Source organism: Rattus norvegicus, chromosome 4 (assembly GCF_036323735.1).
Source record: "Rattus norvegicus strain BN/NHsdMcwi chromosome 4, GRCr8, whole genome shotgun sequence".
Taxonomy (NCBI): Eukaryota; Metazoa; Chordata; class Mammalia; order Rodentia; family Muridae; genus Rattus; species Rattus norvegicus.
Genome location: NC_086022.1, coordinates 105146085 through 105161856, shown reverse-complemented (window position 1 = coordinate 105161856; position 15772 = coordinate 105146085). Strand labels below are relative to the sequence as shown.

Sequence of the window (15772 nt, the reverse complement as noted above, 5' to 3'; positions counted from 1 at the left end):
ATGAATCAAGTGTTCTCTGCTCCACATTTAATATTAAAAGTATATAAAGAAAACAACTACATACTACAGAGAAACAGTAATAGTGTTTGAACCTGCCTCTGAGTGTGCTCTTCACACTCTTTTCTAAGCTAGAGATACACCCATGGTTAGACAGACAAGGTGTCTGGCTCCAGTAGAACACAATGTATACATTAAGAATACATGCTGGGCATGGTGGTCCATTCCTTCAATTCAGCAATCAGGAAGCAGAGGCAAATGGACCTTTTTTAATTCAAGGCCAACTAGGTCTACACAATTGAGACTCAAAACAAACAAACAAATAAACAAGACTAGGGATATAGCTCAGTGGTCTATCACTTGCCTAGCCAATACAAGGTTCTATGTTCAATTCCTAGCACTATTTTAAAAAACTAACCAAACAAGTTAATTTCATTAGAAATCAATACTTAGAAGCCAGGCTTGGCAGCACAAGTCTTTAATCCCAGCACTTGAGAGGCAGGGGCAGGCAGATCTCTCTGAGTTTCAGGCCAACTTGGTCTATAAAGTGAGTTGTGGGACAGCCAGAACTGTCACATAGAGAAATCCTATTAAGAAGGGAGAGGGAGAGGGAAAGGAAGAGGGAGGGGGAGGGGGAGGGGAGGGGGAGGGGGATGAGGAGAGGGAGAGGGAGAGGGACGAGGAGAGGGAGAGGGAGAGGGGGAGGGGGAGAGGGAGAGAGGGAGAGGGAGAGAGGGAGAGGGAGAGAAGGAGAGAAGGAGAGAGGGAGAGAGGGAGAGAGGGAGAGGAGAGAGAGGGAGAGGGAGAGGGAGAGAGAGAGGGAGAGGGAGAGGGAGAGGGAGAGGGAGAGGGAGAGGGAGAGGGAGAGGGAGAGGGAGAGGGAGAGTTAAGTTGTCGGCAGAAGCTTTAGAAAAGGCTTTATTGTGTGCCTAACATCTTAATTGAGACCTGTAAGACAAGAACTAATCGTTTAAAGAGATGGGGACACCATGTATTTGCAGAGAGATCCTCAAATGTAAAGGCTCTAAGATTAGCATAAGCTGATCCAGTTCCAGGGACAGAAAGAGCAGTACAGATGGATATAGGGAAGAAAGTAGACAAGGAAGAGATCAAGTCCGAGTACATAGGACTTGCAAGATCAAACCAAATCTGAATTTTAATCAAATGCTATGAGAAGGCATAACACCTAAACGGAATACTCAAAAGCAGATGTTATTTATGAAGAGCGTCAAGGGCTGGGTGGAGTATGGATTGCAACTGAACATATACATTCAATATGTTCTAATGTCTAAACAAAGATTTCTATGTAGATTTATTATTACAAAAACCATTGGCAAAAAAGTGATTAACAATAATAGTAACAATTATATTCTACGTTTGTACAGTACCCTACTTAGGACAACGTAAAAAGTTAACAACAATAAACAAGCAGCTTTGAGCCTCATCTTCCTATGCAAGGAAACCAGTGTTGGCGTAACAATGGCAGCAGCATTATTGGGGGATGTAAGGTACCTGGGCCTTACCAAGTTGGTTCTTCATGCCCATGAGCACAGAGTTCATGTGTGCTTTGGATGCATAGAGCTTGCTCACAGCCTTCCTTGACCTGATCATCTCCTTGGCCAGAACCACACAGACTTCTTTTTGGCCCTTCTTGGCTGCATCTTTCACAGACCGTTTTACTTTCTCTTCTTCTCTTTGGATATCTAAATTTAGAACAGAATGTCAAAAGCCATGTGTAGGGGCTGGAGAGATGATTCTGCAATTAAGTACTTGCTTCCCAATCTTGAGACCAGAGTTCAGAAGTCACAACCCACAACAGAGAGCTCACAGTACCTAACTCCAGCTCCAAGGAATATGATACCCTCTTATGGCCTCTTTGGCCACCCACATACTTATATAAAAACATACACCCACACACACCACACACATACACATACACACACACGGGAAGGGCAAACTGGGCTTGGTAGCACTCAAACTGTTTTTATTATAATCTAAATGTATCTGTAAGTAGAAAACTATCTGAGGATATAGATGAAATAAAATATTAATACATGGGTATTTATTACTCCCTGAAACAAGACTAACATAATTTGACAATAAGCAGAAGTACAATCCTGAAGTATAATACCTTAAAAGCCTTTGTGAGGCTGCTCTAACACTGCTTGGTACCTATCTGTACTAAGGAGCTTTAGAAGACACTGTGCACGTATCTCGGAGCTTACTCTGACGTATGGAGCTTTCTTACTAGTATGTGAGCACAATCTCTGAACAGTAATTGTTAAAAATCTACAACTTAAAGAGAAGCCAAACACATTAAAGCATTGTATCAGCACCAACTAGAGTGAAGACATGTCTGTATTAGTATGCTTTATACCATATATAAACCAGTAAACACTTCTGGATTTTAGAAACTGTATCAAAATACATATAACACAATTTACCATCTTGGCCACTCATAATTCTACAATTAAACAGCGATCTGGACCAGCAGGTCATTCTTCTATGACAGGGTCATGAGGGGGAAGTTTAGGAGATCAGAAGATAAAGATAGAAGATAATAAAATTTGTGACCAGGTCTTACACAAGCTATGTCTCATGACAACCAAATTTATTAAGAAGTACAGCATCTTACATACTATTTTTAGGAGAAAAATTAAACCATCAGCAGGAGCTCTAGTAGAGTGGGACTAGGCCACCAAGAAACTAATCAAACAATGCTGCACATATGGGACATTACAGACTGAGTGCACAACAGCCTTGGGAATGATAATCACAGCTCTTTTGCAGTGGGAAGAGTTGCTTTCTCAGGATCTGAAACCAAAGGCCCCCATCTCCCTCCAGTGGGCTCCCTGATGATAAACTGGCTGAGTAAATCCAAGGCTGGATCAGGACAGAGATGTGGGCCAATCACCCATCCTTTCTTTAAACTGAGCAACTCTAAATTAGGGGAGGAAAGCTCTTGAGAGACTTCAGAAACTCTACACCCAAGAAGACAGTGGATTTTCTGGCTTCCTAAATTCCCCCTCAGCTTTGCAGGTCTTTTTCCCTGTATATCTGCTACATACCTGTGTCTGTCTGCTGTTATCTTTGTGTTTGTAATTTCTCCACTACTACCTACCACACACCAGATTGTTTTTCTGCATTTTAATTATTTAACTGGCAGAGATAATGAACCTGATGAAAGATTGTATCAATGTTAGCTAAGGAGACCAACCTTCATTTTGGAGGAGGAAGTACCACAAAAACACAGTATTTTATATTTGGAAAAAGAAAGCAACTCCTACATTGGGCACTATTCAGTGGCAACTTCCTATTCTACAGCACTGGACAAGACTTAAAGGAAATTCAAATTATTTGTAAGGTTTAAGCATGGTGGTACACACCTATAATCCCAGCACTCAAAAGACAGAGGGAGAAGGATAATTCTAAATCAACTTGGGCTAACTTACTCCCAAAAAAGTTGCTTGAAAAAATCTAGGTGCAGTTGCTTTGTATGTTGTGAAAATCAGAAAGAATGTGTGAAGGAGCTCTATATTCTCCATCTTCAGACTCTGTCCTGAAACCCTGAAATGGGACAAGAAGCACCATCTTCATTGCTCTTTCCCGAGATTATTAACAAATACAGAGAGGAACAGGAAGTCTAAGATAGGTCTAACATGGCCAGGAGGTAGAATCGTTTCAAGATGGTGTTAAATTTGACTTCTTAATTATATTAAGTACCTTTACAAGGTTTATCAGACGGCAGGTTTCTTATAACTATCTTTGGATATACTGACTTATGGAGTGAGTCAGAAAGCCCTCTGTACATTTTTATAAGCTCACAAACTAATATTAGCACTTCCATGAATGTTTGGTAAAATTCATCAGTGAAACCATTAGATTCAAAGATAGTATTGTGGTTGAAAGGCTTTTTGTAATCATTGATTCAATAATCAAGGTTGATTAAGAAATGAGACTTGAATTAGGGACAAACAAGCAATCTTATTTAGAGGATGTTCCATGCACATCTAAGAAAATGCATATTCTGCTGTTGCTGGAAATTCTATACATATCTAAATAGATATGGCTGGTTTCTTCCATTGTCCTAATACATTTCTTTACTTAACCATTTGAAACAAGTGAAGTCTCCTACTATTATTGAAATCCTACTAATTCTTTCCATTCTTTTTCCCTTTTCTCTTTAAGGGTTTAGTTAGGTGGAAAATATATATGATCAGGTACATATTAGATTATATTAGAAGTTTTATTAATATAATAAGATCTTTTTCTCAGGAAATTTTTAATGGTTTAGAGTTTGGTTTACCATGATGTAAAGTTACACCCATCCTCTTGGTTAAATCTGTGATGTAGTATCTTTTTCTAACTTTGTATTCTCAATCTATTTGTGGTTTTGGATTTAAACAGAATTTGCTGTAAAACCACATATACTTCAACATTGTCCTTTAATGCTTTTGATTAAATAGTTTAGTTCATCTATATTTAAAAATGAATTAAATACAGATATTGTGATTCATGCCTATAATACCAGCGCACTGGAGAGTGAGGCAGAAGTCAGACAGGCAAGCATATGGAAAACTTAGCAAGCTGGGCATCTATTTTGCTTGGGCTATGCACACATCCCTCTCCTAACAAAGCACCTAGCAAACCAGGAAAGACCCTCATCTGCATTAAGCTGCATAATCACACTGCTCCAAACAATGCAATAAGTCTTATCTCCTTAGCAGCCTTTAATAACACCCCTTTTGTGAACAGCTTCCGTTCAAATATATACCAGGACAGAGCCAGGCACTGAAGGCACAGTCCAGAACTAGTTTTGGGTGTGAATAATAGTAAGGTAAACTGTCTTCTGAGTGAACATTCAGAAAAGAAATGCTCATGCTTATGTATGTTGAGTATGTACATAATTAAAATAAGCTGCAACAGAGAGAGAAGGCTCAGAGGTTATGAGCACTGGCCACTCTTCCAGAGGACCTAGGTTTAATTTCTAGCACCCACATAGCAACTCATAACTGTCTATAACTCCTATTCCATGGGTCTGATATGCTCACACAGACAAAAAGCAGTCAAATCACAAAAATACATAAAATAAAAATAATTTTTATGTCTTTTTTTTTTTTCGGAGCTGGGGACCGAACCCAGAGCCTTGCGCTCGCTAGGCAAGCGCTCTACCGCTGAGCTAAATCCCCAACCCCAAAAATAATTTTTAAAAAAATCAACAGTAACATAGGCTGTATATGATACCAATGAACTATTTGTGCTAATATCACATATTTTATTTCTGTATATTATATGCCACAATACATTATTATAAACATTTTTAAATAATGAAAGAAAAAACATTGTTTAATTGCATTTAATTATGACCAGAATGTTTCATTCTTTGTATTTTTCTAGGTTTGATTTTTCTTTGCCCAACAATTTCTAAAGATTTTTGTTTTGTTTTGTTTGTTTTCGTTTTGGATATTTTACTTACATTTCAAATGGTATCCTCTTTCCTGGTTTCCCCTCCGGAAAACCCTTATCCTATTCCTCTTCCCCCTGCTTCTATGAGGACGCTCCTCCACCCACCCACTCACTCACTCCCACCTTTCTACCCTGGCATTCCCCTACACTGGGGCATTGAGCCTTCACAGGACCAACAACCTCTCCCCCCACTGATGCCCAACAAGGCCATCCTCTGCTACACATGTGGCTGGAGCCATGGGTCTCTCCATGTGTACTCTTTGGTTGCTGGGTTAGCCTCTGGGAGCTCTGGGGTGTCTAGTTGGTTGATATTGTTGTTCTTCCTATAAGTTGCAAACCCCATCATCTCCTTCAGTCCTTTCTCTAACACCTTCATTGGGAACCTCTTGCTTAGTCCAATGGTGGGCTATGATGGGCTGAGAGAATCCGCATCTCTATTTGTCAGGCTCTGACAGAGCCTCTCAGGAGACAGCTATATCAGGCTCCTGTCAACAAGCACTTCTTGGCATCCACAATAGAGTCTGGGTTTGGAGTCTGTATATGGGATGGATCCCCAAGTGAGGTGGTCTCTGGATTCTTTTTTTTTTTTTGGAGCTGGGGACCGAACCCAGGACCTTGCGGTTGCTAGGCAAGCGCTGTACCACTGAGCCAAATCCCCAACCCCTGGATTCTTTTATGAATGTGGGTACCCTTGCACATGGAGCACAGATGTTCAGAATTGAGAATTCATCTTGGTAGATTTTTCCGTTGAAAAGTATGATGTGTCCTTCCTTATCTTTTTTAATTAACTTTTGGTTGAAAGTCAATTTTATTCTATATTAGAATGGCTACTCCAGCTTGTTTCTGGGAACCATTTGTTTAGATTTTTTTTTTCCAGTCTTTTACTCTAGGGGTAGTATCTGTCTTTGTCACTGAGGTGTGTTTCCTATATGCAACGAAGTGCTGGGTACTGTTTACATATCCAGTCTGTTAGTCTATGAGGTTTTTATTGGGGAATTGAGTCTCTGGATGTATTTCCTTCAGTCTCTGCTCTACGCTTTGTCTCCACATTTCCTCCTGTGAGTATTTTGTTCCCCCTTCTAAGAAGGACTGACGCATCCACACTTTGGTCTTCCTTCTTCATGAGATTCATGTGGTCTATGAAGTTAATCTGGGTTATTCCAAGTTTTGAGGTAATATCCACTTATCAGTAAGTGCATATCATGTGTGTTCTTTTGTGGTTGGGTTACCTCACTCGGGATATTTTCTAGTTTCATCCATTTGCCTAAGAATTGCATGAAGTCATTGTTTTTAATAGCTGAGTAGTACTCCACTGTGTAAATGTACCACATTTTCTGTATCCATTCCTCTGTTGAAGGGCATCTGGGTTCTTTCCATTTTCTGGCTATTATAAATAAGGCTGCTATGAACATAGTAGAGCATATGCCCTGTTATATTTTGGAGCATCTTTTGGGTATATACCCAGGAGTTACGGTATAGCTGGGTCCTCAGATAGTCCAATTTTCTGAGGAACCACCAGAAAGATTTCCAGAGTGGTTGTACCACCAACAATGGAGGAGTGTTCCTCTTTCTCCACATCCTTGACAGCATTTGCCGTCACCTGAGTTTTTGATCTTAGCCATTCTGACTGGTGTGAGGTGGAATCTCAGGGTTGTTTTGATTTGTATCTCCCTGATGACTAAGGATGTTGAACATTTCTTTAGGGGCTTGGTGGCCATTTGATATCTCTCAGTTAAGAATTCTTTGTAGAGCCCTGTACCCCATTTCTTTTTTTTTTTTTTTTTTTTGGTTCTTTTTTTCGGAGCTGGGGACCGAACCCAGGGCCTTGCGCTTCCTAGGCAAGCGCTCTGCCACTGAGCCAAATCCCCAACCCCCTGTACCCCATTTCTTAATAGGGTTATTTGATTTTCTAGAGTCCAACTTCTTGAGTTCTTTGTATATATTAGATATTGCTCTCTATCAAATGTAGGATTGGTAAAGACCCTTTCCCAATCTTCTGGTTGCTCTTTTGTCCTAATGACAGTGTCCTTTGCCTTACAGAAGCTTTGCAATTTTATGAGGTCCCATTTGACCTTAGAGCATAAGCCATTGTTCTGTTCAGGAAATTTTCCCCTGTGCCTATGTGTTTGAGGCTTTTCTCACTTTCTTTTCTATTAGTTTCAATGTATCTGGTTTTAAGGGGAGGTCCTCGATCCACTTGGACTTGAGCTTTGTACAAGGTGATAAGAATGAGTTGATTTGATTCCGCTACATGCTGCCCACCAGTTGAAGCAGTACCATTTGTTGAAAATTCTGTCTTCTTTCTACTGGATGGTTTTAGTTACTTTGTTAAAGATCAAGTGACCATAGGTATGTGGGTTCATTTCTCAGTCTTCAATTCTATTCCATTGATCTACCTGCCTGTCTCAGTACCAATACCATACAATTTCTATCACGACTGCTCTGTAATACAGCTTGAGAATAGGTATGGTGATTCCCCCAGAAGTTCTTTTATTGTTGAGAATAGTTTTCACTATCCTAGGGTTTTTTGTTATCCCAAATGAATTTGCAAACTGCTCTAACTCTATGAACAATTGAGTTAGAATTTTGATGGGGATTGCATTGAACCTGTAGATTACTTCCGGCATGATGGCCATTTTTACTATATAAATCCTGCCAATTAATGAGCATGGGACTCTTTCCATCTTCTGAAATCTTCTTTGATTTCTTTCTTCAGAGACTTGAAGTTCTTGTCATACGATCTTTCACTTGCTTGGTTAGAGTCACACCAAGGTATTTTATGTTATTTGTGACTATTGTGAAGGGTATCATTTCCCTAATTTCTTTCTCAGTCTATTTATCATTTGAGTAGAGGAAGGCTACTAATTTGTTTGAGTTAATTTTATACCCAGCCACTTTGCTGAAGTTGTTTATCAGCTGTAGAAGTTCTCTGGTATAATTTTTGAGATCATCTGCAAATAGTGATATTTTGACTTCTTCCTTTCCAATTTGTATCCCTTTGACCTCCTTTTGTTGTCTAATTCCTCTGGCTAGAACTTCAAGTACTATATTGAATAGGTAGGGAGACAATGGGCAGCCTTGTCTAGTCCCTGATTTTAGTGGAATTGCTTCAAGTTTCTCTCCATTTAGTTTGATGTTGACTACTAGTTTGCTGTATATTGTTTTTTCTATGTTTAGGTATGGGCCTTGAATTCTTCATCTTTCCAAGACTTTTATCATGAAGGGGTATTGAATTTTGTCAAATGCTTTCTCAGCATCTAATGAGATGATCATGTGGTTTTTTTTTTCTTTGAGTTTGTTTATAAGTTAATTAAGTTGATGGATCTCGTATACTGAACCATCCATCTATCCCTGGGATGATGCCTACTTGATCATGATGGATGATCATTTTCATGTATTCTTCAATTTGATTTGCAAGAATTTTATTGAGTATTTTTGCATCGATATTCATAAGGGAAACTGGTCTGAAGTTCTCTTTCTTTGTTTGGTCTTTGTGTGGTTTAGGTATCAGCGTATTGTGGCTTCATAGAACAAATTGGGCAGTGTTGCTTCTGTTTCTATTTTGTGGAATAGTTTGAAGAATATTGGTATTAGGTCTTCTTTGAAAGGCTGATAGATTCTGCACTAAACCCATCTAGTCCTGGGCTTTTTCTGGTTGGGAGACCTTTTTTTTTTTTTTTATTAACTTGAGTATTTCTTATTTACATTTCGAATGTTATTCCCTTTCCCGGTTTCCGGGCAAACATCCCCCTAATCCCTCCCCCTCCCCTTCTTTATGGGTGTTTCCCTCCCCATCCTCCCCCCATTGCCGCCCTCCCCCCAACAATCACGTTCACTGGGGGTTCAGTCTTAGCAGGACCAAGGGCTTCCCCTTTCACTGGTGATCTTACTAGGCTATTCATTGCTACCTATGAGATCAGAGTCCAGGATCAGTCCATGTATAGTCTTTAGGTAGTGGCTTAGTCCCTGGAAGCTCTGGTTGCTTGGCATTGTTGTTCATAAGGGGTCTCGAGCCCCTTCAAGCTCTTCCAGTTCTTTCTCTGATTCCTTCAACGGGGGTCCTATTCTCAGTTCAGTGGTTTGCTGCTGGCATTCGCCTCTGTATTTGCTGTATTCTGGCTGTGTCTCTCAGGAGAGATCTACATCCGGCTCCTGTCGGTCTGCACTTCTTTGCTTCATCCATCTTGTCTAATTGGGTGGCTGTATATGTGTGGGCCACATGTGGGGCAGGCTCTGAATGGGTGTTCCTTCTGTGTCTGTTTTAATCTTTGCCTCTCTATTCCCTGCCAAGGGTATTCTTGTTCCCCTTTTAAAGAAGGAGTGAAGCATTCACATTTTGATCATCCATCTTGAGTTTCACTTGTTCTATGCATCTAGGGTAATTCAAGCATTTGGGCTAATAGCCACTTATCAATGAGTGCATACCATGTGTGTTTTTCTGTGATTGGGTTACCTCACTCAGGATGATATTTTCCAGTTCCAACCATTTGTCTATGAATTTCATAAAGACATTGTTTTTGATAGCTGAGTAATATTCCATTGTGTAGATGTACGTTTTCTGTATCTATTTCTCTGTTGAAGGGCATCTGGGTTCTTTCCAGCTTCTGGCTATTATAAATAAGGCTACTATGAACATAGTGGAGCACGTGTCTTTTTTATATGTTGGGGCATCTTGTGGGTATATGCCCAAGAGAGGAATAGCTGGGTCCTCAGGCCATTCAATGTCCAATTTTCTGAGGAACCTCCAGACTGATTTCCAGAATGGTTTTACCAGTCTGCAACCCCACCAACAATGGAGGAGTGTTCCTCTTTCTCCACATCCTCGCCAGCATTTGTTGTCACCTGAGTTTTTGATCTTAGCCATTCTCACTGATGTGAGGTGAAATCTCAGGGTTGTTTTGATTTGCATTTCCCTTTATGACTAAAGATGTTGAACATTTCTTTAGGTGTTTCTCAGCCATTCGGCATTCCTCAGCTGTGAATTCTTCGTTTAGCTCTGAACCCCATTTTTTAATAGGGTTATTTGTCTCCTTGCGGTCTAACTTCTTGAGTTCTTTGTATATTTTGGATATAAGCCCTCTATCTGTTGTAGGATTGGTAAAGATCTCTTCCCAATCTGTTGGTTGCTGTTTTGTCCTAACCACAGTGTCCTTTGCCTTACAGAAGCTTTGCAGTTTTATGAGATCCCATTTGTTGATTCTTGATCTTAGAGCATAAGCCATTGGTGTTTTGTTCAGGAAATTTTTTCCAGTATGGTCGGGGGACTTTTAATAACTGTTTCTATTGCTTTAGGGGTTATGGGACTGTTTAGATGGTTTATATGATCCTGGTTTAACTTGGTACTTGATATCTGTCTATAAAATTGACTATTTTATCCAGATTTTCCAGTTTTGTTGAATATAGGCTTTTGTAGAAGAATCTGATATTTTTAATTTCCTCAGTTTCTGTTATGTCTCCCTTTTCATTTCTGATTTTGTTTATTTGGATAGTCTTTCTGTGCCCTCTGGTTAGTCTGGGTAAGGGTTTACCCATTTTGTTGATTTTCTCAAAGAACCAGCTCCTAGTTTTGTTGACTCATTTTATAGTTCTTTTTGTTTCTACTTCATTGATTTCCGCCCTGAGTTTGATTATTTCCTGCCATCTACTCCTCTTGGGTGTATTTGCTTCTTTTTGTTCTAGAGCTTTTAGGTGTGCTGTCAAGCTGCTAGTGTATGCTTTCTCCAGTCTCCTTTTGGAGGCACTCAGAGCTACAAGTTTTCCTCTTAGCACTGCTTTCATTGTGTCCCATAAGTTTGGGTATGATGTACCTTCATTTTCATTAAATTCTATAAAGCCTTTAATTTCTTTATTTCTTCCTTGACCAAGATATCACTGAGTAGAGTGTTCTTCAGCTTCCATGTATGTGTGGGCTTTCTGTTGTTTTTGTTGTTATTGAAGACCTGCCTTAGTCTGGGGTGATCTGAAAGAATACATGGGATCATTTCAATCTTCTTGTATCTGTTGAGGACTGTTTTGTGACCAATTAATTATATGGTCAATTTTTGAGAAGGTATTATGAGGAACTAAGAAGGTATATTCTTTTGTTTTAGGGTGAAATGTTCTATAGATATGTTAAACCCATTTGGTTCATAACTTCTGGTAGTTTCACTGTGTCTGTTTCCATGATCTGTCCCTTGATTAGACTATTACTGTGTAAGGTGCAATATGTGCTTTGAGCTTTAGTAGTTTCTCTTATGAATGTGGGTGCCCTTGCATTTGGAGCATAGATGTTCAGAATTGAGAGTTCATCTTGGTAGATTTTTTTCCTTTGAGGAGTATGAAGCGTTCTTTCTTATCTTTTTTAATAACTTTTGGTTGAAAGTGAATTTCATTCATTATTAGAATGGCTACTCCAGCTTGCTTCTTGGGAACATTTGCTTGGAAAATTGTTTTCCAGCCTTTTACTCTGAGGTACTGTCTGTCTTTGTCACTGAGGTACATTTCCTGTATGCAGCAAAATGCTGGGTCCTGTTTATGTATCCAGTCAGTCTATGTATTTTTTTTTTTTGAGCTGGGGACCGAACCCAGGGCCTTGCGTTTGCTTGGCAAGCGCTCTACCACTGAGCTAAATCCCCAACCCCAGTCTATGTCTTTTTATTGGGGAATTGAGTCCACTGATGTTAAGAGATATTAAGGAAAAGTGATTGTTGCTCCCTGTTATTTTTGTTGTTAGAGGTAGAATTATGTTTGTGTGGCTGTCTTCTTTTGGGTTTGTTAAAAGATTACATGCTTGCTATTTCTAGGATGTAGTTTCCCTCCTTGTGTTGGAGTTTTCCATCTATTATCCTTTGTAGGACTGAGTTTGTATAAAGATATTGTATAAATTTGGTTTTGTCATGCAATAACATGGTTTCTTCATCTATGTTAATTGAGAGTTTTGCTGGGTATATTAGCCTGGGCTGGCATTTGTGTTCTCTTAAAGTCTTGTATGACATCTGCCCAGAATCTTCGGGCTTTCATAGTCTCTGGTGAGAAGTCTGGTGACATTCTGATAGGTCTGCCTTTATATGTTACTTGAACTTTTTCCTTACCCTTTAGTATTCCTTTGTTTAGTGCATTTGGTGCTTTCACTATTATGTGACAGCAGTTTCTTTTCTGGTCTAGTCTATGTGGAGTTCTGTAGGCTTCTTGTATGTTCATGGGCATCTCTTTCTTTAGGTTAGGGAAGTTTTCTTCTATAATTTTATTGAAGATATTTACTGGCCCTTTAATTGGGAATCTTTGCTATGTCATATACCTATTATCCATAGGTTTGGTCTTCTCATTGTGTCCTGGATGTTTTGGGTTAGGAGTTTTTTTCCTTTTGCATTTTCTTTGACTGTTGTGCCAATGTTTTCTATGTTATCTTCTGCACCTGAGTGTTCTCTTCGATCTCTTGTATTCTGTTGATGATGTGTGCATCTATGACTCCTGAATCTTTCCTAGGTTTTCTATCTCCAGGATTGTCTCCCTTTGTGATTTCTTTATTGTTTCTATTTCCATTTTTAGATCCTGGATGGTTTTATTCAATTCCTTCACCTGTTTGCTTGTGTTTTCCTGTAATTCTTTAAGGGACTTTTCTTGTTTCCTCTTTAAGAGCTTCCACCTGTTTATCCGTGTTCTCCTGTATTTCTTTAAGTGAGTTATTTATGTCCTTCCTAAAGTCCTCTATTCTCATCATGAGATGTGACTTTAAATCCAAATCTTGCTTTTCTGGTGAGGTGGGGTATCCAGGACTTGCTGTAGTAGAACTGGGTTCTGATGATGCCATGTAGCCTTGGTTTCTGTTGCTTATGTTCTTGCACTGGACTATCACCATCTGGTTATCTCTAGTGCTACTGTCCTTGCTCTCTCTGACTGAACCCTGTCCCTCCTGTGATCCTGGTTGTGTTAGAACTCCTCAGATTCTAGCTGTCTTTGTGATCCTGTGATTCTGGGATCCTATGATCCTGAATGTGTCAGAGCTCCTGGGAGTCAAGCTGCTCTTAGAATCTGAAATCCTGATGTGACCAAGCTCCTGAGATTCTGTTGTGTCAAGAGCTCCTGGGAGTAAAGCTTTCTCAGGGTACTACAGGACTGGATGGGGAGCCAGAGCTCTAGGTTTGCTCTGGGCACAGGTGCAAGCTGGAAGGAACCATGTCTCTGGCTGGGCAGGGTTTGGGTTTCCCTGGTTCCTGTGGGGGTCCCAGTTATGCTGGGTGTTGGGAAAGATATTATGGCCTTAACTGTGATCTTGAGTGTGTCAGAGCTCCAATACTCCTGGTTGTGTATAATCTCCTGGGAGTTGAGCTTCCTTTGTGAGCCTGGGCATTTCAGAGCACCTGGGAGTCAGGCTCTCTGGTTGTTAGAAGAGTGGATGCAAAGCCAGCACCCCAGGTCTGCTCCAGGTCCTGATTCAGACTGGAAGGAACCGGCACTGCTGGCTGGGTGGGTGTTCCTGGGTCCCTGGATACTGGGGGACCCAGTTGCTCTGGGTGTTGGGGCAGTTGTTTTGGCCTCCTTACTTGTTATCAGAACACCTGGGAGTCAAGCTCCCTGTAGATGTGGTAGAAGTGGATGCATAGCCAGTGCCCAAGGTCTGTTCAGGGCTCTGGTTCAGACTGGAAGGAACCTGTGCCACTGGCTGAGCGGGAGTTCATGCATCTTTGGATCCTAGGGGTCCCAGTTACTACCGTGTTGGGACAATTGTTGTGGTCTCCTCACCTGTGATCCTGGGCTCTAGCACATGGGCAAGATTTTTTGTATTTACATATATGCATATTTGCCTACTGAGTATCAGGTGTGCAGGTACCCTTGGAAGCAAGAACAGCGCATCAGATCCCTGGAGTTGGAGTTACTGCTCAGTATAGATGCCAAGAACCAATCCCAGATCCTCTGCAGGAGCAGTAAGTGCTTTTAGTCTCCGAGCCATCTCTATAGTCCCAGGCTACAGTTTCTTTAACATTTCTTATGCTGGCAAAAGGCCAGGCTTTTAGCTTAAAAATATTTAACTTCACTTTAACCTTTGAAGAATATTCTCTCTGAATATAATGTTTTTTTCTTTTTTCCAAGATATGGTTTCTCCATGCAAGCCTAGCTGTCCTTGAGCCCACTCTGCAGACCAGGCTGCCCTTGAACTCAGAGATCCACCTGCATCTGCAGCCCAAGTGCATTTAGTGGGATTAAAATCATGCACCACCACCACCCAGCTTATATATAGAAATTTAATATAAAACTTTCTTCTAGGGGTTGGGGATTTAGCTCAGTGGTAGAGCTCTGGGTTCAGTTCCCAGCTCCAAAAAAAAAAAGAAAAGAAAAAAAAAACTTCCTTTACCATATTGAAGATACTCTGGTTCACATAATTTCTGATAAAGTTTTAACCATTCTTACTGTTTTCTGTAGTTATTTACTTACAGTGTTACAGATTGAACCCAAGCCTCACATATTCGGGCAACAAATGTTCTACCATGGTTTCCTATATTTAATGTGCTTCTTTTTAGGCTGTCTGTCCTATGAGTCAGTAAACTAAACATGCTGTGCTTCAATGTTGTTTTCTCTAATTGATTCAGCTTTGGAATAATTTTTTTTGGCTCTATGGGCCTATTGAAAATATTCAGCTATAATTTCATCTGATCTCTTGATTCTTCTGATACTCAAGTTATACACATTAACCACTTAGCATCATCCACATCCAGAAGGCACAGTAACTTTGTTGATTTTTTTTTTTTTTTGGTACCATAGTTTGTGTTACAATCTTCAATCTTTTTTATAGTGTCTAATATATTGTTGTATCCATTTAGTGAAGTTTTGCTTTAACTTAGGAATTTTTCTTTTCCTTTTTTTTTGGCTTATGGTTTTATATTGTTTTATTAACAAAATTTAACAGATATCTGAAGTGGAAACTTCTGGTTTCTTTAGAAAATCAGTGTGTTGGATAATGTGTTGCTGGGGCAAACACATGAAAGAATGTTTCACTGAAGCAGACACAGGTGAAAGGATGTTCTGCTAAAGCAAACATGTGAAAGGACACGTAATGAACAATTCTTCACTGATGATACAGATGTATTGGTTTGCCTTACATGCATTGCTGAGTTCCATTTGTTGTAACTCCATAAAAACACACCAAAAAAAAACTTCTCAGGAGGTTCTTGTTGCTTCTTGCTGCTTCTTGCTGCATCAGTGGATTTAGGCCAATTGGCAGAGTGATGTTGGCTGATACAGACTCATATGCTGAGACACAACACAACAGTGAGGCAAGACCCATGGAGGACACATATTTGGAGGTGGTATAAATAGGAACCAACAGAGAGTG

At 40.0% G+C, this 15772-nt stretch overlaps 1 protein-coding gene across 2 annotated transcripts in view; it reads right to left on the bottom strand.

Annotated features, from left to right (window-relative positions):
* Chmp3 (charged multivesicular body protein 3) overlaps positions 1-15772 on the bottom strand; it is a 46003-nt gene that overhangs the window by 19006 nt on the left and 11225 nt on the right. For both annotated transcript variants that reach the window (NM_172331.1, XM_006236631.5), the window contains 1 exon segment: positions 1521-1700. In NM_172331.1, coding sequence (NP_758834.1) covers positions 1521-1700 — 180 coding nt within the window.